The sequence below is a fragment of the Limanda limanda genome, chromosome 8 (genome assembly GCF_963576545.1).
Source record: "Limanda limanda chromosome 8, fLimLim1.1, whole genome shotgun sequence".
NCBI lineage: Eukaryota > Metazoa > Chordata > Actinopteri > Pleuronectiformes > Pleuronectidae > Limanda > Limanda limanda.
Window position 1 is genome coordinate 16,176,249 of NC_083643.1, and position 25,823 is coordinate 16,202,071.

Sequence of the window (25,823 nt, forward strand, 5' to 3'; positions counted from 1 at the left end):
CTCTTAAGGACAGGAGATAAGGAGTTTTAATGTCCTTATTAAATCAAGCCATCTATGCAGAGTCTCAGAGAGGGTGGTGTGTTCCAGGAGCTCCTCACTCTCTCTCTCCCTCCCTGACTAATGACAAGCATCACAGTGGTAATGACAAGTGGGACTGAATGTTGTATTGGACTAACCATCACCACAATGTGTCATGAAATGCACCAGCTTTTTGGGCTCAGGTTGTGTGTGTGGAACGGAAAGCACACAGACACACACACTCTCTCTCTCTCTCTCTCTCTCTCTCTCTCTCTCTCTCTCTCTCTCTCTCTCTCTCTCTCTCTCTCTCTCTCCTCTCTCTGTCTCTCTCCCTCTCTCTGTCTCTCTCTATCTCTCTTTTAGGCATCCTACCAAATGTAATGGAGCAGTGAGCTCTTGGGGAACAATAAATCTTGCTTAATGGGATGGTGCAAAATATCTTCAGCGCCGACAAAGTCGATCTGTATACTGAGTGAGTGAAGCTAATGTGTACAGACAATGTTAGACATATGCACATATAGATGTATGTGAGTCTATAGGTGCATGTGTGTCTCAAACCAGCTTAAGCATGATGCTAAGCTGGTTTGATAATATGTTAATGTTTAGTTCATGATTAGCATTCATGTGTGTTTGTGTGTGTGTGTGTGTGTGTGTGTGTGTGTGTGTGTGTGTGTGTGTGCGTGTGTGTGTGCGCGTATGTGTTTGTGTGTCAGTGGAGATTGGGCTCCCAGCTTCAATGTGTGCACCACAATTCATCGGCTGGACTCACCATAAGTCAGTCTGCACGGTGATTTATGCCACATATAAGTCAGATGAGTAACTGAAGATATATACCGGGAACGATCTGAAAAGCATGTTGTTCGAGACACATCCTGTAGCATCTCTGTCAAAATGACAGCAGTGACGTCCACATTCACATGGTTTAGTCTGTTCTGTTTAACAGCCCACAGCTCTCCGTAAATCAATGTTATGTGATCAATTAATCTAATAGTCTTGGCGTAATGTTTGAGGTATGTGTTTATTGAGAAATACAATCTACCCACTTTACAATATCAAACTGCATTTTACTCTCTAACATGAAATTAGTATACTAACTAAGGATGCACGATATGTATCGGTCAGATATATTATCGGCTCGATGATGACAATTTGATATCATTATTTTTGTTATCTGAATTAGAAATTAAAGCAGATAAAAGGTCCAATAAATACTGAAAACTGCGTTGCCGTTTTGAACGTTTTCACACTTTCTGAGAGCAAGTCCAGGATTGCAATTTGCAACAAATGAGCAAAGGGGAGAAATTTTAACAGTAGCAATCTCATAAGTCTCATTAGAGTCCGTCATCGCAACGACGATGTATGGAGAGAATTTGAGGCACTTTGCAGCCAGCGTAAGTGAGGGAGGGGCAAGGGTCAGTGCAGCTGTGCCTCCCCAGCAGGCATTTGAGAACAGCAGGAAGTTTGCTATAGAAAGTCCACAGGCTAAAGCAATTAATGACAGAATCACGGAATTTATCACTCTCGATGACCATCCGTTTTCATGTTAGAAGACAAAGGACTCCGCCGGCTAATGGCACATTTCAATCCCCGCTACACTCTTCCAAGTCATTGCTACTTTTCAGTGGTGTCCCTGCCTGTCGTTCAAAGTCTGTATGAGGCCAACGTAAGCGACGTAAGTTTTACCACCGACATATGGACCTCAGACGTCAGTGGCTGGATGATGATTTCAGTATGAAGGGGACATTGTTGCAAGCGCTTCAGTGTTCGGACTCGCATACAGCAGCCTGTCAGTTCTGAAAGATCCACTTTATATTTTGGTTTCAAATAATTGTGTTTAATAATTGACATTTTTGTTCACAGATAGTGTCAGTGCATTAAATTTATTTTTAATATTAATGCAAAACATTTGATAAGATTTATTTTATTTAGTTACATGAAGGCCAAAGTGTAGACAAACCTTCCTTACTCTCATGCACTAAAAGTACATAAGCTATCCTCAACCTTTTTCCCTTTCTTTATTGAGCATAATATTCAATGTGCTTTTGTCATTTTTTTTGACACTTATTTGAGATGTCAAAATATTTAACTAAAATTATTTTGAAGGAGAAATTTTCCTCCTCCACCTGAAATTTTTAGAAGTTTGCGGAAAAGAGTCAGAACTGTTTTTGTTGCGTTAACAATGGAATATTTATTCATCCATATTTTCTTACTATATTTTGCTATTTTAGCCTCAGGTGTGCATAACCTGCAGGCTATGAGCTTATTTTTAAGAAACGTGAAATTATTATCAGTATCGGCCATCATGTGAAGCAGGTAATTATCGGTTATCGTTTCAGCGGGAAAAATCCATAACGTGCATCCCTAATACTAACAACTAAATATAATGTTATACACAATACAAAATTCTCATGTGTAAATAATTAAAAGCACATAATTCGTTGGCAGAAATTAGTTTGTGTAGACTGTCCAATTTTTTAAGTGAAAACCAACAATAGACCAGTAGAAAAATGCAGTCCCTTCATTAACTTGAACTAGTACAGTGCCCTTTCTAAACATGCCTGTTTGTCTGGCCTGTGGTGACGCTGGCTGCAGTTTTCTATCTGAAACTGAAAAAGTGACCTGCTGAAGATGAAAGACCAGCTGCAGGACGTCTGCCGTCTGCAGAACCCTGAAGCTGCGACACCACTGCTGCACAAAGAGCTGTTCACCTGCTTAGTCAAAGTTCAGTGAAGATTGACTCAGGATTTAGCTGTCGCTGTCATGAACGCACTGTTGTCCGCATCGACAAGGACACTTAGGTTGATGAGTCCCAGCCGCTGCTACAGAGACCTGGTCAACTGTGTATTTAGATTGCTTTAATATTGAACGTATTGCTTAACCAAATTCAACACTGCACTTCCATGGGCCCTAAACAATTCAAAGCAGTGGGAATCCGATAGGATGAACACTTCTTGACATATGCAAGACACACGGATAAAGATCTCTAGAAGTCGTAAATGGATTCAGCCACTCTAAAGATGTACAGCAGCAGGTTGTCATTACAGGGGACTTTGGCAAATAAGAAAATGCAGGGTAATAACACAAACCCCAAACCACAGCACCGTGCCAAATGATGCTGTGCTGCTGTCCAGCTGAAGTTCCGTCGGCTCCACTTTTGGATAAACCAATAAAATAAGTGGAAGTAATATTATTACTTTGTAACATGAATGGTTTACCTCACAAAGTTTGACACTGAAGTTAAATTGTGTTTTGGTATCTGATAAGATTTCGTGGATCCTAATGTATGCCTCATCAATACCTGATGAAATATATCCACACAACAGCCGCTCATGTGCTTTTAATGCAGGGCTGTTATTGTTGTGAACACACACATGTTATAGGTAAAGTTTGAACTTCCACCATCTCCAGTTCTTCCGTATGACATAGGGTCAGAAAAGAGTTGGTATCTCGATGGATCTACTGGAGAAAAATAAAATGACTGTCACACACAACTGGCTGCACCGCTCCCCAGGAGCCCAGTGTACTACACAAAAACAAAGCTCTGTCAACGCAGGAGGGCTCCATGGTTACACACGCACATACAGAGTATTAAGTGTGCTCCATGAGGCTCTATAGATCAGACCATCTTCTGTCCCCTGGAGAAATACCATCCTGGACTCTTTGATCTGTCAAAACGAATGAGGCAGTCAGCATCGACTGTTACAAGCAGCAAGGATCCCCCCTTCAGAATGATGCAGTTAGAATATTTATAGTTCTCCCCAAATGTCTCCCTCTACAAGCCTGTATAATGAGTAGCCCAATCGATTTCGACTTCTTGTTCTGATATGGGGAGCAAATCTCCCTCTTCCTGTTTTTGTTTTTTAGTTTATGGGGCCATAATCTCAAAAGAGCGAGTTTTTACCCTGATGTAGACATTCAGACACACACACACCCACACAAAAAATTAATTATGTTTATTAATGGGGAGAGATTGTTTTTAGGAGGATAGTACAAAGACATTTGGAGTGATGAATCAACATCTGTGTTAGCGTCTCTGTCCCTTCCAGTGTAATTCACACTCTCTTAGTCTTTGACAGCGATGCCTGTCAATTTCCTGCTGCTTTGGGATTGAGGAGGAACCATCTGGCTCACACGCACGTCTGAGACTAATGTGTAAGTACTGTCGACAGGTGCCAGAGGGAGTCCTGTTTTCTTTTTTTTTCTTCATGCCAAAATGAAGTTAAACTGCTCAGATTTGGTCTGGCTCCTCTTTCACATTACATCTACGCCTGTTGGGGCAAGGAAATGAGCTAATGAAGCTAAAGGAAATATCTGCCATCTCTGCTTGACCCCCACCAAATTATTCAATACAGCGAGATAAAAAATCCTAATGAAACCAATCACTGATGTAAAAACCTTAATAATGAATAATCTTACTGTTCTATTCGAGAATTAACATGAAATAAGTAGAGGTTAGACCGCGTGTCTCAAGCAATACCCCAGAAACAGGCGTTCCCAGGCCACATTCATCAATTAGGCATGTGTATGTACAGCACCCGCTGCAGAGGCTGGCCTCCCATTTGAATACATTAGGGAGGAATATGTTACCTCATGAACCAAGGCTGACCGACCACATTAGATTTGGCTATTAAGTGTGATAGATTTCCTCTTGGAACACAAAGGATGCTCAGTGGTTAACAAAGCTAAACTACTCCTTGGACTTTTCAGATGCGTTATCTCGGTGGCATTGATTCGCAGCATCTCGGAACAAGTGGGCGAACATTTCCTCCACAATGAGGAGAAGCACACTCTGAGAAGGCACAGGGAAGAAAGAAAAAAAAGGAAAAGAAAATCAAACCTCCATATTTATGCACAGCTCTCTGCACAGGGGGACATGTCATTATCCAACTGAAGCACATGAAATCAATGATAGTGCTTCAATGCACATAATATCTACCAAGTGACGGCAGTCATAACTAAATATACCTTGTTCATACAACTATCTTTATCGTTGTCTGCATTTGAAAGCTGTTATTACTGTGGTATAGAGTGACCCTGTGTGCCTGGCTCATCAAGGCGGATTCAATCACGAGTGCTAGACAGTTTAGGAGATGGCGGCAGAGGGGCGAGGTCATTCCTCTGCAACCTTAGAAAAGAAAAGTCTACTTTTACACCAAAGAAACTCATAAGACTCTGAAAACACAGCTTTCCTTCAATAAACTCAATACTCTACAATGATTTCATTGCAGACTATATCTCACAGTGTGGGATTTTACAGCAACGTGTACCACAACCAATAAGTTCACTACTTTTGTAAAACACGATACTTCAGCAGAACAAAACTATATTGTTCAGACACAAAAGCAGAGCTCCATCGATCTGGGCTGCCTCAGCAAAGATTGCTGCTTTCTCTATTATATTGAGCCTATGGGTTTACATCATATATTTCAGGATGTCTCCAGGTTTCAAAAAGTTTAAGAATTTTAAAGACACTATTAATTAACTTAAGACCAACGTCAATTACATAGACTGTGTATAAAGGTGAACGACTCGTCACCACTTTCTCCCACTATCCAGGAATGAAAGAAAAATAATCTCTTTATCTCGAGTTTACACAGCAGCGATCAAGGGATGGGGCCACAGTATAAAGATACACGCACTTGACCAACTGTGAGTCAGTTTCAGCTGTCAATAATTTTACCCAGTTTTTATAGCATTAAATAACTAATTAAAATCAAACTGATCTGTAAAAATGAACACTTGAACAAACATCAGTGTGATAAGAACTACCTAAAATCAGCCACCAGGTGAGACCAATACGCTTCTGCTTCACTTATGGGGAGATGCCATGTCAACCATTTTTATATACAGTCTATGCTCAAGTACGACAGATGTGATGGAATATCAGAGTCCCAGAATTACTAACACTTCCCCATGATTAAAGATGAGATGTAGTAGCCAAGTAGTGAATATCCCTTAATATGCCATGATATGGTGTGTATAAATAATATATATATAATAGATATATAAAGTATTTTACACAGGCAAGCCGAGTGTACTGGGATAAAGAATTCTATTAAAGGATTAAATATTTTAGACTTTTAATCTAAGACCCTGTGTAAAACCTGTCGTCTTTTATAGGATTATAATTCTACTGACAACAATGTTTTCAAGACAAACCCAAATTCGAAACACAGCAGCACACACAAGACAAACAGTACATTTCATTATATACAACAACAAAAAAGCAGAGGGCAAAGCAACAGAAAACACAAGCATAGCAGAGAAAACATTAAAACATGAACAGGTACATGTCACCAAACTCTCTCATTGTCCTCATGAGCTGTACTAATTTCATAACATGAGATCAGAGAAACATGTTAAAGGGCAAGATTCGCAACCAGGAATCAGATGCATTAGGGCAATCACACCAACCGACAGCAGCAATTAATCATTCATCGCTCTACTGAGAGAACACAGCCTCCACACTGACTGCTCCAAATCCACATGCGATGGATGTCGAACGAGACGACATTTGAAAACAACAGTCAACAACAGACGGCATCCTGTAGAGCTGTTTTATCTTTGGTTCCTATCAAACAGTGTGTCCTTGAGATGAGTCTAAGACACCGCAGGACTCCATGCAGGTCACAGGGCAGGTCTGATCTCAGTGGGACGGTTGCCTCAGGCCGAGAAAGAGGATGAAATGTTTTTCTGTCTACAGCAGGTGGACACCAGCGGGGGAAAAACAGGTGATATCTTTCTTCAGCCTTCACCAGCGCTCTCCTGACACAACACGCCGAATCCCTCCTACCTTTATCCCCTTCTCTTTTCTGGCCACAAACAGTCCAACTCCTTTATTTTCACCACCTGACCCATATACAAAACTGCTTTCTGGTGGGTGCTGCTCCAGAAACATGGTCCAAGCCTTTGATGCAGCTCCAGATCACAGGCTGAAAGGCTGTCACTTCAGCTTTCGGCCGCTCAGCATCCCACGGCTGCGCTTCATCTCCAAGCCTTGGTGACACACTTTTTATTTTATCACACATCCTTTGTCATGCGAGCAGCCGTCTCTGCCCTCTCACCAGCTATCAAATCAAGGAACTGACTCTTGTGATGCAAAATCAGATACGACAACAGAAAATCTACCACAGGATTGATTGTATTTGAACCACATAAATGTTAATATGTACTTTTCAGCCCATGTGAACCATAACATGACAGTCACATACACTTACATGAATTCCATTAAAGCTCACATCACCCGTCAGTGCTGGGTGAGAGTACGATTTACAATGAGAGACGAAATAAACATGCAGAACCATTTACACTAAGGAAAAAGAGTGCAGATTTAATTTAAAAATTGGCACACATTGCTCATTTCTACAGATGAAAGCTCGTAAATGAAAAAGCCTGGAATCATGCCTGGTATGGAAATCCAAAGTTATGAATAATGCCTCTGTCTCAATCATCAAGTCTATTTTAATAAGTCGGATTAGCCCAGCACCTGAAGGCTGAAAGGCACACGCCGCTGCACCCCTAACCAACCGAGAGCGGGACAAGCATCTCGGGGGGGCCCTGCACTCCGCATCCTCCCTGTTGGACCCTCACCACGTCTGCAGGGAGCGAGCAGAGGCAAACAGCTCAGGCTTGTCACTTACGCCCATGAATCCACCTCCAATGGACCGGCACTGCATCTCGCTGCAGTGAGAGCAGCTGATTTACACACAGTTGCTAATCAGTTGAATTGCTCTCTTGCTAATGAAAACTCATAGATCTATACAATAACACTACTGATTTCATTTTAGCTCCCATTACTCATTCCTAAATATGCAATTGGCAATGAGAGTTAAATGCTACTGGGACAAGTCAGGTGGGGAATTTGGGGTTGGGAAGGGTTGACTCCGTACATGGTGGCCTTGATCATTGCTATCTCTGTCCTGACCTGAGAAGAAGGGCCTCCTGTTTGCACGTGCAATATTTCACTGTAGACATAAATATCAAAAGGTATAAATGGATTATTTCCTCCTGGCTGGCCCCAGTGACGCTCCAGCATTTAGCTGATTGCAGGGTGGATATACATTTAACTCCATCCTCCCATCCTGCCCTGGAAGCTGAGGTAAACCCAGTCAACATAAAGGCCACCGCCACGGTTTGTTTCAGCTTGGCAGTGATTCATCCTTCCACTGAACCAGTCTTCTGCACCAGTCTAATCATGATTAAGACCATAACAGAGAAATGTGTAGACACAGGGGGAAGCAACCATCCATCCACCCGCTGTATTCCTCAAGCAAATCACTTCCACTTCCAGCAAATGAGAATGAATTCATTGTGACTTACCTGTTCCGTTGGCTATGTTTGCTAAGAAGAGAGCATACAAAGCTGAGCAGCTTTGAGGTAGACGTACATCGAGGCAAAACAGATTCACAGCAAAGTCTTATGGACTGCCTGTGAACACCTTTAAGGAATAAATAAGTCTAAATGCATTGTAGTATTAGAAGCAAAGTGCACTCACCACTGGAGCAGTCCAGCCCGCCCCATCCGGGCTCACACTGGCATGTATCCGGAGACACGCAGCGGCCGTGGACACACTCCTCTGTGCACAGAGCTGAGACAAACAGAGACATTCCCTCATCAGAGCAGTGCATAACAAGTGTAAAACATCATTACACCACCGATAAACCGCATAATAAAAACCACCAAGATAACAGCTCAAAGATAATGGCTCTTAAGGTTCAACACTCAATATCTCTCCAAATGCCTTCAAGTTACTAAATCTTAGTTGTGGCTCTCATATTCAAGATCCATCTTCTCTACTTGACAATGGACTCAGTGATTTCTGAGGAGATTGAGTCTTTGGTCAACGTCTTGGTTTATCACAGAGCTTTACTTTGCACAACGAGCTGTTAGCAGCAGGCTGAGCTGTGAGGGAACAAGCTGTAAATCCCCTCTAATATGATCAGCCAGTACTTTGTCATAGGGTGATGCTTTAATGTAGCTGGTCCGGGCACCGCAGTGTTTACTAAGTGTGCAGTTTTCTTGATCATTCATATCGAGCAACACGGCACCCGATTGATTGGGTCGACATTAGTATTCATGGGAGCGCGTTCGCATGAGTTGGAAGTTTGGTTCAGCTGGATAATAAAGTGACCTACAAGGAGTTTTTTGTTTAGTTTTTTTCCCTACACTGCTAGTTTTGTGTGTGAAGGAAAACTATCACAAAAGCACTTAGCATGAATAAATCTGTGGCAAGGGCATTTGGCCCGCAGAGTTAAGACATACAGGCTCTTATCTGAGGAAGGACACAGTCAGGCCCATACAACGAGAGAGAGAGACCCCGCCTGATGGGAATCAGGAGTCCACTTGGCCTCAAGAGGAATGGTACACAACCCAAGGGCAGTGGGAGAGACAATCCGTCCTCTTAACTGATCAGACCTCATCCAGCACTTCATCCAAACGGTGCGTCTCTTGTTTACCCTGTGCACCTGCGTAGAGGTGCACGCATGGATTTGTTTTTGCCCCTGTCAGTGTGTGTGTGTATGTGTGTGTGTCTACAAAACAACTCAACAATACATGACTGGATTTCACCACCATTTCACCATTTCACCAGGTGTAAATGCAACACATGCAGATTATCCATCGCTCCTCTGATGCTTCTAAATGTTTTTGTTTTATGATAGAGCGTGAAAAAAGGATAACAAGAACCCCATCTATTTAAACACCATAAGCCCCTAGGTGATGTTGCAGCTCTGTGTGCAACACTATGGAGCGCATTCTGCAGGCAGAGAGAGAGGTCAGCAGAAGCTGGCTGCAGGCCTGGACAGTGCTGCTATAGATTATCACTCAATCAGGCTTCGATTAGGATCCACCGCCAGAAGAGAGATGTAGCGGGTAAAGGAGGAAGAGGAGTGAATCCCAAACACTCACTAGCCGGTGATAATCGCAGAAATGCTCCAGAGGCAAAAATGTTAAACCAGAGATTGAAAGATAATTCAAGGCAGATTTCTAGGCATCAGTACTCTGACAGGAAAACTGTCTAATTTCAGTACGACAGCAGAAAGAAAAGGGGGAAGAGCTTGAACATTTGTGCTGACGAAGGTGTGACATCGACTACCTGTAATCAATGAGTCCACAGTATGCAGAGTATTCAAAGGGAAGAGGAGACAAATTCAATGTCACCATGATGAGATGATTCGTTTGGTTTCAATCAGCGAATTCTGATCAGCGAGAACAGGGAAATGCAAATGTGTCACATCCTTTAGGAAAAAAAGAAATATGGAAATGAAGTTTTGAATATGGGAGAAAGGATAAAGCGCCCCCTTCTCCTGAGATCTGAACCGGTGTACTAAAGGGATGGCATAATAAAGTAGGAGGTAGGTCTTTCATTTTAATTGAAATTCATGAATCACTCTGCTTAACTCACGTCTGAGGAATCTGTCGGAAAATTGAGTCTTTCATCTAGATAAAAAGCTCATCTAACTCATTATGCAGAGGTGTTATCAGAACAGGGAACAATGGAGCTAATTGGTGATTGTCATGCAGTGTTAATAAATTTCATATTCTTACACAGTCAAACTATAATCTCTTAAAATGTCAGATAAAACAGATCTTCATGGGGAAAAGACTTACCAGTACATTGCTGTTTATTTATGGTTTTAGTAACAGTGGTGTTTAGTGGTGCAAAATGAAGTGAAAAACCTGGAACATTACTGTGATGACGGTTAAATCATTTTAAGAGCGATGTCTACGGAACATATCAAACAACTCCCTCCAAAGCTTCTTCCACATGTCTCCATCGTCTGGCACCGAGAAGATTTATTTTAAAACTGTGTCTTTGAAGCATTAAAAAGAAAAAGAAAAAAACGCAACAAAGCCGAAAATGAAAAAGAAATCAAAAGCTCAGACTCCCTTTCTGAAGGTAAAAAAAAATCTCATCATCTTCGCGATCATCAAAACCCAAATGTGAAATGTGCTCACGTATCGCCGCCTGAAACTTTATCAAAACCCAACTAATTCTGCCGCCGAACGTCATTTTCAGAATTAAATTGCGGCGATGGACAGGCGAGAGTCATGCGGGAGTCATCTGGAGTAAATGCTCTGCTAGGAAGAGAGGACTCACAGCCCTGCAGAGACCGTCAGCCTCGGAAGATATTACAAGCTGTTGTCATTAGCGAGCTCCTCTCACTTCCTCAAGCACAAACGTAACAGTCATGCTTATTGGGAGGGAAACGAGTTCTTCAAATCCTCGACGTAGGCTAGTTACAGATTAAGGTAATAAGTCACGACATATCATGTCCTCATGTCAGAATCTTTGAGCGCTAAAAACAGTTTTATGTATAGAGGATTGCTCCTGAGATTTCACACCTCGCATATGAAGATGGGATTAAATAAAATAACAAACAAAACTAGAATGGCACACCCCCACCAGGGCCCAGCAGTCCCCCCAGTGTGAACTATTCTTAAAGCCCTGTCTGCAACAACCAGCCTGACGAAGGTGGTGGAGGTACATGTAGTGATAACATGCCCCTTGATATGTCTTTAATCGGCTTGGTTAGTGTCTCTCGGATGGGTTTGGACAAAACAATGCGGTCTCTACGGCTGATGTCCACTGAAGTGTTTCACCTCCTCCAGCTTGATGTGTCATTCTGTAGCAGGATGACACAGAAGAGCCGGAGGATTATACCCACAGTGTCTCTTCTTGCGTGTGATTTTGTGATTAAACATAGTTTGGGGACCGGTCCTGGTAAAATATCTTGAAGTAAGTGACATTCTCATCGTCAGGGAACTGGGCTTTACAAAACCACTTGTAAAATCACTATATAAAAATTTGTATTTGGATCTACACAATAAAATATCAGTCTCTAAACATAGCAGATTTTTTTTATTCCCGGGAAAATCCACCTCCAGATCCGGATCCACACTAAAATGTAATGGATTGTTTCTTGGCCCCTGTCCCTACCTCAACCAAGTTTGATGGAAATCCATTCAGTTGTTTTAATATAATCTTGCTTACAATCAAACCAACCAAAACACAAACGGGCAGGAGTGAAAACATAACCTCCTTGTTGGGAGTAAAAACATTCGTAAAGATTATGTCGGTGGTTTAGCGTCTCCCTCTGTGGATCTGTGTGATAATTTGGGTTCATTCAAGGTCTGCACGTCCCCAGCTTCATTAGCCACTCTAGCGCTCAGTAGAGCTACAGTAAGGGTTGATGATGATAATACAAAATAAAAAAACAGAAGCAGGATTAAAAGGCAAACACTCTTCAAACATTTCTGACTTTTAATGAAACAGAATTTATGGAGGAAGCTACAGTAAACTAACAATACACAAGGGGGAGGGATATTTTGCATTCAGTGCACAACAAAGTGTCCGGAAATAGACGACTTGAGTAAAATTTGGGATCAATTTACTTCTCACAGAAGGGGGCGTTCTTTAGTGGCTACATGCAAAACAGCTTTGGGAGTACAAATCTCTTAATCCTGGTAGTGAGAGTGCTAGGATTAAAAAGGGTGGAACAGTTTGCAGAGACAGCAGAAAGAAAACACTGCCCTCCTGGCCCCGATCAACGCAGTCTCCCCACTTAAATGGGGGGCCGGCACCCTCAGCCCAACATTATATCAAAATAAAACCTACTGTTCCCACAACAGGGGAGGCCCCACGTGAGAGGCACCTCCCTTTTCACATCTTCACCTGGTTAACAACCTGGAAAGACTATTAATGAACAAATACCTCCGCTGTCAGCCAATTGGTTAATGAATACATTATTGATCAATCTGCGCCTCCCTACTCAAGACCCCCTGATAATCACACCAGCTCTTATTCTTGGCTGGCTGGTTTCCCGGTGCTCTGCTGCCCGCAGGCGAGTGAAGCCATATAGACAAGGACACGCACAGCTGTGGTCAAAAAGAAAAAACTCACATGGCTGCAGTCTACGTAGCAGTCACTCCCTCGTGCTGCAAAAAGATCTCGGAAAATATTAAAATGTGAGTCTATTCTTATTTAAAAGAGAATAAAACATTAGTTAAGAGAATATCAAAAACGCCGCTCTCAGAAGCTATGTGTTCTGTCTTTATTTGGCCAACATGCAGAAATATGCAGTTTGATGTGTGCGAGTAAAAATAGAATTGATGACCGTTAACGAAGCCATATAAAATGACAGTGAGGGATTGTAATCAGCATATTGCTGTGGTCCAATTTCCATGGCTTCTGCTTCTTTTACGTTATTGAATTTCCAGTGTAGTTTTATGGCGGATGCTATAACTACTCAGTCTGTAACTAGGGCCCTCTTGGCTCGTTAATTTTTCTCATTGTTATATAACTTCAGTTAAATGACTCTTGTGGGAAGAGTAAAGCTGGGAGCACGGTATGGTGTAAAACGCTGTTCCTTTATGTTAAATCACGCTCAATCGTCTTAAAAGTGAATAAATTCTCATGGATTCTACAGGAGGAGGTTGTGGTGGAAATTCATCGGACGCTTGTGATAAAGCGGCCTGGCAGGGAGCTGTAAAGCCGCTGCGCTTAAGGATCAATCCTAATATTTACTCCTTTTCTCTAAGACATAACCTGAAATGTCATCAGCGACAAAGGAGTTACTTACGAACACACAAGTCTCCGCTCTCAAAGTAACCAGGGCAACACTGTGAGCGGCGTCTATACATGGTCCTCACCCCCCGCCGGTAAGCCGTCTTATAGCTGATCCTGGAAAAACAGACAAAGAGACGGCGACATAATGCAAAGAGCCACCCTAGGAAAATGTAACTGGTACCATGATATTTTTGTTTTCATGGGCAAGTTTATAAAATAGGGCTGAGGAAGAAGAATTAACACCAGGGAAATTTTGTGTAAAATACCCACAAAATAAAAGCCAGTATTTGAGCTCAATTCTCACTATATACATTTGACTAATCAGAACATTTATTGTAAAATCATTACAGTCTGATTCTGGCTCAGACTCCTTCACAAGAACATTAACGAGTATGTTTATTGTGACCTTCATGGACTTGGACGTGGTTTTGGGGGAAAGTCAAGGTCGAGGCCACTGATGTAATAAATTTGGGGACAAGACTCTTGTAAACGTACCTGTGCCTGGTGCATTTAAACCAGTTGAGGATGTCCGTGCACCGGGTGTAATAGATCTGATCAAACGGGTGAGCGTAGGATTCCTGTACAGTCACAGCGTAGCTGAAAGATAGAGGAGTAAATTTACAAGTGGTGGAAGGAAGAAGTGACTCCAGTAATATACTTTTTCAATTTTATGCTGCTTTATACTTCAGCTCCACAATTCAGAGGGCAATAGCATGCTCAAGTTTACACAATTACATTACATTTTATTTAGCTGACACAATAAATCCTCTGATTTATTACACTTTATTTCATTTATCTGTCACCCACAGCTTCTAGTGACTTTTCAGATTAAGATTTTACATGTATGAAATAAAATTCAAAGCTTTGTGAAACATTAGTGCTTCCTGACCTTAATGGCCTGTGAGGCCTTATAAAACTGTGGTGTTAACTTGGGACCACTTGTCATGTTAGTGGTTTGCTGTTGCTCACAGTTCCAAAAGTGTATCGCAAAACTATGTCAATTAAATCTGGATTCGTTTACTTTGAACCCATCTGGCAGATTCATCTTTTTCTTCTTCTATTATTAATTGATGTCGTGACTTAGTCAAAAATTCCAAATTATACCCCAAAAATTATCACACTTCAATCTGTAGTTTTTGGGATCTGAATATACAGGTGAAGACACTGTTATAATCATAGTGAAATGTTAGTGAATAATATAGATTTTCATGGTCCTTGGAGATATTTGAAATAAAAAAACAGCACACGGGTCCTGTCATTAAATACTGTTCGTATAAAGCTATAGAATAACTTTGATATGCAAAGCAAAGACTTGAAAGGGCATCAGGTGATTCATGTTATAGATGTATGCAGCCAGCAGCAGTCTGAGGACCTCAAAGCCATGAACACTTAGGGAATTTATTTTGATGCCAGCAAAGTAGAACCATGATACCTAAGTACCTTCACCTTGGTCAGGCAATAATCCAGATCATATATCTTCACAGCTTTCTTTCCACCCCTTTGCATCGAGGAGAGAAATTATTCCTCCTTATTTCTCAAAAGTGACACTGGCCAGCACAACTAATAATTATTCAGGCTCTATGGCTGTCATGATTGATTGGAATGAGAGTACACTGATCAATTTTCCTGCGTATTTCATTTGAAGCTGCAACTCCTACAATCTCTCAGTGCTTGGCGACTTGAGCCGTGTGAGATCGATACTGCTGTTTGGACTTTGAGAATAGGTCTGGAACTTTGGTTAACACCGTGCTTGTTGCAGGTACACAGGGAAAAAAGTTTCAGGATCGACAATGTCAGACCGGGGAGCCGGTGTTCTCAAACAACAGCAGATTCTCTTTCAAATCTAAAATTCAATGTCCTGAGGTAAACACAAGAGGATACACGCTCACCTCTCCCAGTGGCTGCAGACATTGGGGTCATCTGGGTTCAGACTCCATACACCAGGGGAGAAACCCAGGATCAGGAACAGGGCCAGCGGTGCAACAGATGACCCCATCCTTCACAGTGAGAGGGTGACAGGAAATAAAGATAAATAGCTGAATGGATACATGGAGCCTCTCTTAATTTGACCTTTTCAATAAGGACTTAATTGTGCGTGGAAGAAGTGCACCTGTAATTCAATACTATTTAGAAACATAGTTCATCATTTTGGGAAAAACACTTATTCAACTTTTTCCCCTGACTCAAAGAGAGGTTAGATATCATTCTTATATATCTGTGCAGTATGAAACAACAGTCAGCAGCTGGTCCGACAGAAATTACGTCAAACTATCTTTGATACAAATGCTGCACACTTGGGCTTATATGGCGTCATTTGGAGCCAGATACTTTGCAGGAGTGATGGAGGGATAAAGCCAAAATATCAAGGTCTCACTCTTACATGCGTTCAAACAATCGTAAGTCTGTCAGCTGTCTATCATGATAATTCACCCATTTTTATAGCATCAAAACTTAATTTGCGCCTCTGTGCAAAAGTAAAAAAACAACCTCCACAGATCAGATATTGAATTAGTGAGCTTGACAGTGTGTTCAGCCATAACACAACTGCTGACAAACACATAGAAAGTTTACACTATGGGCATGTGAGGTCAAAAAGCTTCACTTGAGCAAAAAAACATATCTTGTCATTTCATGAAATCTGCTTCATAGATGTATAGTGATGAGAGGAAACAGAAACACAAGGACATGGACCAGAATTCATAAAGACTTCACATATCAGTCAGAAGTTGAGGAGCAGGTGACACACACAGTGAGTTTAAACTTTGCTTGCTAGCCTACAGCTAACTGTGCAGTTGGTTAATTGGATGTTTGGGACAAATAAACTGCACAATTGGTTCAGGTCAAATTCACACAAATGATGCAAGGTGGACATTTTCTTTGGCTTTCTCTCTGAACACATTGAGGCAGACTTTGTTTTCCAAAATATCAAGCTCTTTTCTCAAGGGAGGTATAAGCTTGTGTGGATTTGAGCTGTCCCAGATAAAAGATGACCATCGTAAAAGAAACGTGGCAATATCTTCGCTCATGGATCCAAAATGGTGGCCCTGTGAGAGAGGATTAAAGTCGGCTGGTGTCATAGTCTTGAGATCAAAGATAGCCTGGGACAAAATTCTGACATTGTCACAAATTAAATGAAATGATACATGCTTCTTTTCCCTACAGCCCACAGATAGCAGGGACCATATTATCGTCCTCCCTGTCCAACCTCCATGCAGGTTAGGTTAATTGAAGACTCTAAATTGCCCATTTGAATCAGAGTGTGAATGGCTTGTTTCTGTATGTCAGCCCTATGATGGAAAGGCAACCTTTCCAGGGTGTAACCACCTCTTACTCAATGTCTACTTGGATTGGCTCCAGCCTCACGGCAACCCTTAAAGGATAAGAGGTATAGATAATAGAGGGATGGAGGGATAAGTGCATCTATTGCAAGGACTCAGTCGTTGCTTAGCTCTATTGTTTATAGCAGCGCAGATGGATGATGCACGCTGAAGACGTTTTATTAGTGTAAATTTACTCTATTGTTGCCTACGATTCGAAAGGGGTTATCATCGGACAGTCTTCATGCATCAGAGTTAATGTCTTACCCAAGTTTATTAGATCCATATCACATAAGTGTGGTTTGGAATAAACGTGTATGATTGCTGACCCCTCACTGTCTGTAGGCGACTTCAAAGTCCTTTTTTATGCAGCCTAGGATTATCTAAATATATGCAGCATTTTTCACATTTGCTCCTGGGTCCATCTCCTTCAGTGAGACCTTCAAAAAGCCACATGTGTGCTCTAGGGGAGCAGCCGCAGGATTGAGACCTCCGTGTGACAGTGACTGAGATGCTGATTTGCTTAGAGGTTATTTCATTAGACGCACAGGCAGAGCCAGAGAACGTATAATGATGGATTCGGCGCATGTTCAGGTCATACCTGAGTATACCGCTGGCCAAGATAAAGACTGTATGGATGACTCACAGCGTATCGCATACTGTAGGTTTAATGCCTGGACGCCATTAACTGTATCTTATTTTTAGTGCTCGGTCTCTGGACCCTGAGCATGATGTGGCCTGTGGAGAAAACTTACACAGTGTTGTATCATTAGTGTTGTATTATTACCAACAAACACAGGAGAACTAATACAAAATAACTGACCCCTGAGTTGTCTTTGCAACTGTGCACTGCTCAGTGTGCTGTGATTGTGCGTTTGCGTGTGTACATTAGCTTGTTTGCGCTCTGCATGGGCTTCGGGGGGGTGTAACGGGATGGGTTCAATATTTCTGAGTGACCCTATCCAATAACACCGCCATTCACATGTTCAGCTAATCTTCTGCATTGATAGCCGCATGTAGTTCACTCACATGTGAAAGAAAATCAATCAGGCCTCCACTTCGTCTAAGTAGCAGTTCATCTGAGCAGGTCGAGGTTAAAGTCACGTTCATTTCCTTAACAGGATGGTTAATCAAGATGCAGACATGCTACAGGCAACAGCTGCTTTCATATTCAGGCCCTTCTTTAAAATGATGCTGGTAAAATAATACAAGGGCCCCTGCTTGATTGACAAGAAAGATTGTATTGCCCCTGGGATAATATCACCACTCTCTGTCATTTCTCTGAACAAGCAGAATAACTTGTCACATGCACAATGTCCCATCGCTCAGAATACATTCATAAGTTATACTCTGAAAATTGTGTTTTCCATACCAACACCTGAAATTGCATATCACATGACCACTCGCCCTCTACACATGTTAGCAGTTGTATCATTGTAAAATTTAGAATCAGCAACACTTGTAATTAATTATTCATGTTGTGTTAAACACTGGTAGCCAAGGCTAATGTTGGTTGTTCTCTTCCAGAAGGAGATCATGTGATAGGAGCCTGACGAACCAGCAAAGGCTACGTCAGGATCACAAAGACCCAATCAGCAAGCTGTTATGAGTGATCTTCAATTTCCAACATGTTAATTTCTGCCTGTCCTGACTAAAACGCAGCCCTGGAGATTTCAAACTAAAACGGGGCCAGCAGCGTTTCCAAACGTCTCAACCATAGCGGCTCTAGAGTGGGGAGTAGTGTGGACGGCAGGCGTATCCATAGCAGAGTTGATTTATTTCAAATGATAACGTAGTAGGGTGGATGTAGCCTCGGTCACAACTCTGCACCAGGAGACCAGCAGGTAATAAAATGAAGATTATCCTGAATATGTGGCAAGATGAGGTGAAGCAATGAGTCTTAGTTGTTTTGCGAGTGATGTTTTTGAGCAAAGTTAGTGCTACAGAGCCCTTGAAGAGAGACACAGTGATGGATCTAATAGCCGCAGGCACGTGGCCTTAAACTCACCTAATCCTACAGCCTGTGGTACCTGGGTGTTTTGTGGATGCTGAGGAGGCTCTGGAAGCACAAAGTGACAGAAGTGCCGCTGTGTTCAGACGCACACACTCGCTGCAAAAGGTGATGACAGGTCGCGGATCTATGGGAGAGAAGAAAAATAATGAGCTTATGATGACACATAGAAGACACGTTTCCTTCCTTGCCCTCGCACGCATGCGTGCACACAAACTCATAAATTTCTTATGGGATCAAGAATCTCAACAGGGGTATAGTTCACAAAACCTCCTCTTGAAAGGCCAATTTACTCTGCACAGCCTCCACATCCGACCACACAGTTTTTATTCCATTTTCCAGTGTTGCCTCCTACCTCCTGTCGACAGACACACTAACGTTACCCACATGAATAAACGCCTACATTAACTCAAGAGGGGCTCATACAATGAACTCTGTTCACACTTCAAACACTACAAGTGGCTTGTCCACAATGTGACAAGATCGTGTTATCTGTACTCATTAACAAAGCCTACACAAGGGCTAGTGCGATGATAATGCAGGCGTGAAAAGAACATTGATGTGTTTATCATCACTCTCACTACACGGCTCTTAATGAATCCCCCAGAAGGTCAGAGGGCAGGTTTGAGATTCTCCTGCCCCTCATTTGCTGTGAATGATGAATTAAGATGTAAACACGAGCAAAACAAAATAATGCACCTGTTTTTGTTCCTGGCCAAATCAATTATTGAACTTTTTTTTGCTGCATGTAAACTGTTGCTAAGGCCCAGCTGGATGGACACAGACAATACTGGGGAAGTATTGAAGGTGGAATCATTATGTCTAGTAGGGGGCTCAGATCAATCAGCTACAGATCGTTATCGGCCAATCTTCTGTCTAAATAGGACAAATAGTCTAAATAGGTCAAGGAGGTTATGTTTTCACCCTTGTCCTTCTGTTGGTCTATTTGTCAGCAGGAATACGCAAAAAACAACTTTTGCAGTCTACGTCGTCTCCATGCGTAGTTACATTTTTGGGGAGGTGCACATCAGGGTACAGTGTAGGGCTCTGTGTAGGGTACACGTCTATGTGTAGGCTACGGCGTACCTTCAACAGAGAAGCATGAATTGACCTTAACGGGAGAAGGAGAGCCTAGTTTAACAGCTCAGTCACTCAGGTAACAAAGACAACATAGCAACAACAGCGACACTACAGCTAGGATGGAAAAAATCAAACTCAAATATCAGCCAAAATAATGGAATTCATATTCCCGGATCACAAGACGAAGGGTTCAGACAACTCATGTCCTACTTGGATCAATGCTACACTCTGCCAGGTCATTAATATTTCACTGATGTATGCCTGCTGCAATTATAACTGTGTATATACATGTCAACAGCTTTATTATGAAGGACAACATCAGAGCTTTACTCATCTTCTGAAGAAAACCGAAGAGACTGACCATGGTGTAAAAATTTCACGAGTTACTGGAAGAAGTCCAGTACATATTTTCTGAAATTTTATCCAAACACCTGTATACAGGTTATACAGCAGTACACGATTTCTGAAAATAAATACGGAGATCAGCATCTGCCGATACTGATTCTAGCTATCTGTGATTCATAAATCCTGAGTGTATCACCCTTAATGTCTATTGCACTCATACTTTCTGTTGGATATGAATAACTGGAATTAAATTGACCAGTCTCCAGGGATGTGATCAAACAGCAAGCAAATACACTACACTGCACTATCACTACAACAAGCATGGCTTTGTTAATAGAGAATAATTTAATATTTTGATTAGTGGTTTAGATTCAGCAGATTGGGTAAGAAGCCTCTCCATTGTGACCCATTTTCACTCAACACCAGCCACAGTAAAAGTCAGTTTTTGCATTTCGCTCATGCTCAACTAAAGTAATAATGAAGTTCCTAAAAGATGCAGCAAAGCATTTTTGCTTAATTTACAACCCTTCAGATTTGTGAATTTGGCTTTGACATGTAGGTTTTTAGTTTTTAGTTTTTAACAGAAGCTCCAAGAGACAAGTGAATATTTTTTCCAAGGATAAATCAGGATTCAAACTATAGTGTCATGGGTACAGGTTCTGTGTTTGACCAATTCATGCAACACAACTTGTCCACTTGTCTCTCAGGGCTTCCATACTCTATTTGTAATGAGTAGAAAATAATTGTCATACTGTGTTTACTTCTGGAACCATCATAATCTACATACCCCATGGAGGCAACATTCATTTATCGTCTAATGTCATCAAAAGTGCAACAAACTTTGTCACTTCCATCAATGATTTAAATGTACAAATATGTACATTTTGTGAAAAGGGATCTCTCATCAAAACAATGAAAAAAACCTAGTTTGATGACGTCATTAGGCAGCGTGGGATCATGGGAGTTGTTGTCTTTACCAGCATTGCGGATGAAAGTCTACCCCATGGGATTCAGGTGTAAGTCATGTTCACGAATGGCGTTATGTATTCAAGTATTTTTTATTTTATGTAGCGAACACAATGCATAATCATGATCTAATACTAGCGCACAATACAAAGAGTGGAAGGAAAAACAGCCAAATGGATAACTGACTAAAAAGTGACTTTGAATATCGTTAGAAACATTTTGGATAAAGCAAGAACACACCTCAACAAAATATTTTACATCGGTCTGTTAGCCCTGTTAGATCTGGTCACAATCTATGTCCACTGAGAGATTTGTATTGAGCCTTTATAAATCTGATATAGTTATTTTCCCTGACAGAACAGATTACTCATTTCCTGCAATGTGGATTTCATTGGATTTTTTTACAGACAAAAATAATCCATTTGGCTGACTGGGTGAACTTCTGTTCATTGTTGATTCTGCATACAACATACATGAACAAAAGAGCCCTGCATAAGACAGATAAGTCCGATCGATACTCCTCACTCGGGGCTCTCCTGTATGCCTGCTCCCTGCATCTGCTGACATCCGGGAAAACAGTTTGTTTCTGTTTCCACTTCAAACATGTTCACTTTGCACCGAGCGAAAAATCCTCCAGAGATCGTATTCACCCTAAATGAATTTCTCTCCTGGTCCTTTGATTACTGCAGCTTCGAAACCCTCTCAATAGATGTGCTGCTGCATCTGATCGTGGCGACAACCTGCTGAAATAGCAACATCTTTCTGGCCACTGATGGAGACACAACTGAAGAGTACAAGACGCTTGCAATAGAGATCAGGTGTGTGATGTAGCATATGCGAGGATAAGGACTTCTGACTCCTGACATGAGCGCAGCCTGGTTAACATCGGACAACTGCCTGCAGAAACATTGACACTGATGAGACAGAGCCACCTATGTCCCCTGTGCTGCCTATCAGCAGAGACATCTGCATGATTAAAGCCACATGCCTTTAGTGTGTGACTTATTAAAGTGTGATGCAATTAACCACCCCGTCCCCTGGCTGAACAGCTCATGCACTCTCCCGTGAATGATGCTCAGCAGGCATGACTGAGTGGCACGAGTCAGAAGCTCACCTCCCATGGATATATATCCCTGCTGCTTTTTAGGCTCATTTTATCCTTCTTTGTGCTCATTCATCACAATGCTTAGTTTTAAGTCTTGCTCGTGTTCATCTACATGTACATAATGGGAAGCAGTCAACAGAAACGTTGCTTGGTATTGCAATCTTGTCTGGAGCAGCAGAGAGAATGCCTGATCAGTTGTGGGCTTCTGCGTGTAACATGCCTTTGCGCAATCAGCCCCATTACCCCTCTTCTAAATTCAAGCTGAGGGCTCATATACAATTTTTATGAGAAGTCTTCCGGCCACTCAATCTACTTTGTAGTCACTACTGAAGCATTCCTGGAGCAACCTAATTTGGAGTGATCTAAAGGTTACAGGTGTAACCACGCAGCACAGAGTGCCAATGAGATAAGCCCTACCACCGGCCATCCCTGTCTGCTGCTGGAGGCTATGAGTCATTAAGAGTCAGGCCTCATTAGAGAGGTCATGATGTGCTGCATCATAGACACCATCTCCGCTGTTTTCAGCCAAAAGCCTTAGTATCAGACGTGTTAGAGCCCAGGAGGGGAAGACATGCTGTAGGGGGGGGGGCGTGCAGGGCAACAAAACAGCACCAAAGTAAAAGCTAAATCCTGATTCATTGAATTCTCAGCCGAACGTTTCCACCATGAATAGTGAAGAAATAAATGATTACAAGTATTATACTCCAGTAAAATCAAGATTTACTGATATACTATAGTTCCAGTATAGTTTCATAAGTATCTGAGTATTTCTATCCCTGCTGACTGTGCTGAGAATTCCCATTAAGCTTTTATAGTCCTGTGCTATTTTTACCCTGCCAATATTTGGTACCTTTTCTTATCCAACACTACAAATTATCAGAAAATAAATTCTTCACTTTTCACATAGTACATCAACAAATTGGTCCCAATCACATGATTTCATCACACCAGTAAGATTTTAGACTCTTCATAGCAACAGTGTCCCTCATCAGTGTTTTGTCTTTATTTCATCTGATTTCTTGTTTTATTCCTCTCTCCACACTCATAACTGTTAAAGGGACCCCACACTCGGCCTCAAGTGGATTGAAGTCATAAAGCCCGAGAGGGTATTTGACGTGCATTATGGGAATTGCAGTAATAATGACAGCATGAAGTGCAGCCAAGGCAGCAATGTCTTACACCTGATCCCAGTAAAACTCTACTGGTGGGTACTTTACTTTTTATTACACCTTAGTGTTTAGGAATACCGTTTTCACAGGACACTGCTGAGGATGAACTTCACCCTCAGACTGGACACTCTGTGACCATAATTCTACTTAGGTACAGTTATGGACTTGAGTAGCTGAACTCATTTGTGGGTTGAACTGCAGGACACAGGATGGCCAGAGTTCAGATTATTTTATACAGGACAGGAGAAATATTCCGTCCTGCTATAGCCGTGGGCAATTTTTTCTTTTGCATATGATTTTCAGAGCTGAGAGGGAAAACGGAAAGGAAAGACAGAAGACAGATCTGCAATATTCATGTTATTAACATGTACCTGTACAACGTCCATACGTATGCAGCTCATCACTTTCCCAAGAAAAAGTGCTGAACTATTAAACCACCTCACCTCACAGAGTGTCACTGATACTGTGCTGTGTTACAGAATAAAAGACCAACAAGTGTGAGTATTTTAGGTGTGAACTATATCAAAACAGATTATAATTTGATTGATTGAACATTCACTTTATCAGTCTTAGTCAGATCAACCTGATTTGTGCATTTAATTGACTCTTGGCCGTTTTTCTGATTAAGGTGGAGATACTGATTGTAAAAATAACACGTTTATCATCAGAAGGAAATTAAATCAATGGGCAGAAAATTAACTGGGTACTATTTTTTAAATTGACTGTTGCATGAATGTGCAATATATAACTTTGGCTGCTTGGGCTCTCAATCACAACAATAAAAAAATACCTTGTTTGATGATGTTGTGAAGCAGAGTGGGATCATGGAACTTGTTGTCTTCATCACCTTTGCTTACGAAAATCTACCTGACACTACTCGGGCATAAATCATGTTCACGGATGAGTTAATGTAGTTTTATTCACGTTATGCAGCAAACCTCAATGAAATATCATGATCAATTACGAGGGAAAAAGTGGAGGGAAAAAACAGCCAACTGGCTAACTGGCTAGCAGTGTGTTTTTATCGCAGAGATGAACAACGGCTCAGGTAAAGCAGATTTCAAGCAATTAAAAGGCAACAAAAATCTCCCATTATATTGAATCAAGCTGTTGATTTCTCTGGGTTTGAATATTGTTGGAAACATTTAAATTGGTAGATAAAAAGTAATTTTTTAACATTTTAATAAAAAACTATAATACATCTTTAAGTTCTTTATTCTAGCAGAAAATTGGATAGAGAAATTGAACAATCTGAAAACATCTTAGGCTTTAGGAAATAATGTATTGATGATTCAAATAATCATAATTACAAGCATTTCAAATTGACCAGCAATGCTACTAGTAAATTATTTAGCGAACTTAAATTTTCATGTGCTCCGTCTTCAAACCTCATCATCTTGTTTGCAGTGTGTTATGGGTAACCATCATAACCATGGTGTTTCAAGTCACTCTTCCAACCGCTGATTAACTTATAACCATCTGACCCTCAGGACATCACAGATTTAAAACCTGTTGTTCTGCAGCTGCTGCACCAGACCATCCAAGAAGTATAAACACACCAGACTCTATGGTTATGATTTCCACCTGGAGACCGAGGCACCTGGGAAAATGCTTTGCGTCGTTTAACAGGAGCTTAATTCTGGCCACATGGTTTATTCATGTGGCGACTGCTGATATCACGACTCTCATAAATCACGCAGTGCGGCATGCTGGACGTCCATGCGCTCGGGCAGGGCTCACTAATCTCAACACCATCTTTCATCTGAATAACCTTGCCTTACCGCGGGGCAGGCCAACACCAGACACAGGCCATTCGAGGGAGACTCTCCTTGTACTTTTATTTCTTTCATTCTAGGCACAAAGACTTTTCTGCAGCCTCCGTCAGGGCAGAGCCACACTGTCCCGCACGCTCCCAGGCAGGCGTCTGCCCACTCTCAACCGAAGGCAATAATGAGAAAATGCTTCACGGACATCAGAGGAACTAATCTAGTCTAACATTAGCTTTATGAATGTAGAATCAGACACACGAGGGAGCAGAGCATCAGAGCCAGGCAGGCCATCTGTTCAGAAGTGGTTCAAAGAAGCAGCAGAACATTTGATTAAATGTGAGTAAGCATGATCATCAAATATAGATAATGGAATGTAGCATATAGCAACTTTGCCCTGAATTTAAATGTGTTTTCTTTCCCAATTGTCACGCATAATCATTGTTTCTGTAATTAATTGGATTTGGGTTCTGATTCAC

The 25,823-nt window shown here is 41.6% G+C and overlaps 1 protein-coding gene across 1 annotated transcript in view; it reads right to left on the reverse strand.

Moving 5' to 3' along the window:
* megf11 (multiple EGF-like-domains 11) overlaps positions 1–15,581 on the reverse strand; it is a 55,534-nt gene extending 39,953 nt beyond the window's left edge. Inside the window, exons 1-4 of the mRNA XM_061076797.1 lie at positions 15,475–15,581; positions 14,081–14,182; positions 13,599–13,699; positions 8,513–8,605 (exon numbers count right to left, since the gene is read on the reverse strand). Of these exons, the coding sequence (XP_060932780.1) occupies positions 8,513–8,605; positions 13,599–13,699; positions 14,081–14,182; positions 15,475–15,581 (403 nt within the window). The remainder of the gene's footprint in view (positions 1–8,512; positions 8,606–13,598; positions 13,700–14,080; positions 14,183–15,474) is intronic.
* Between the last annotated feature and the right edge of the window lie 10,242 nt (positions 15,582–25,823).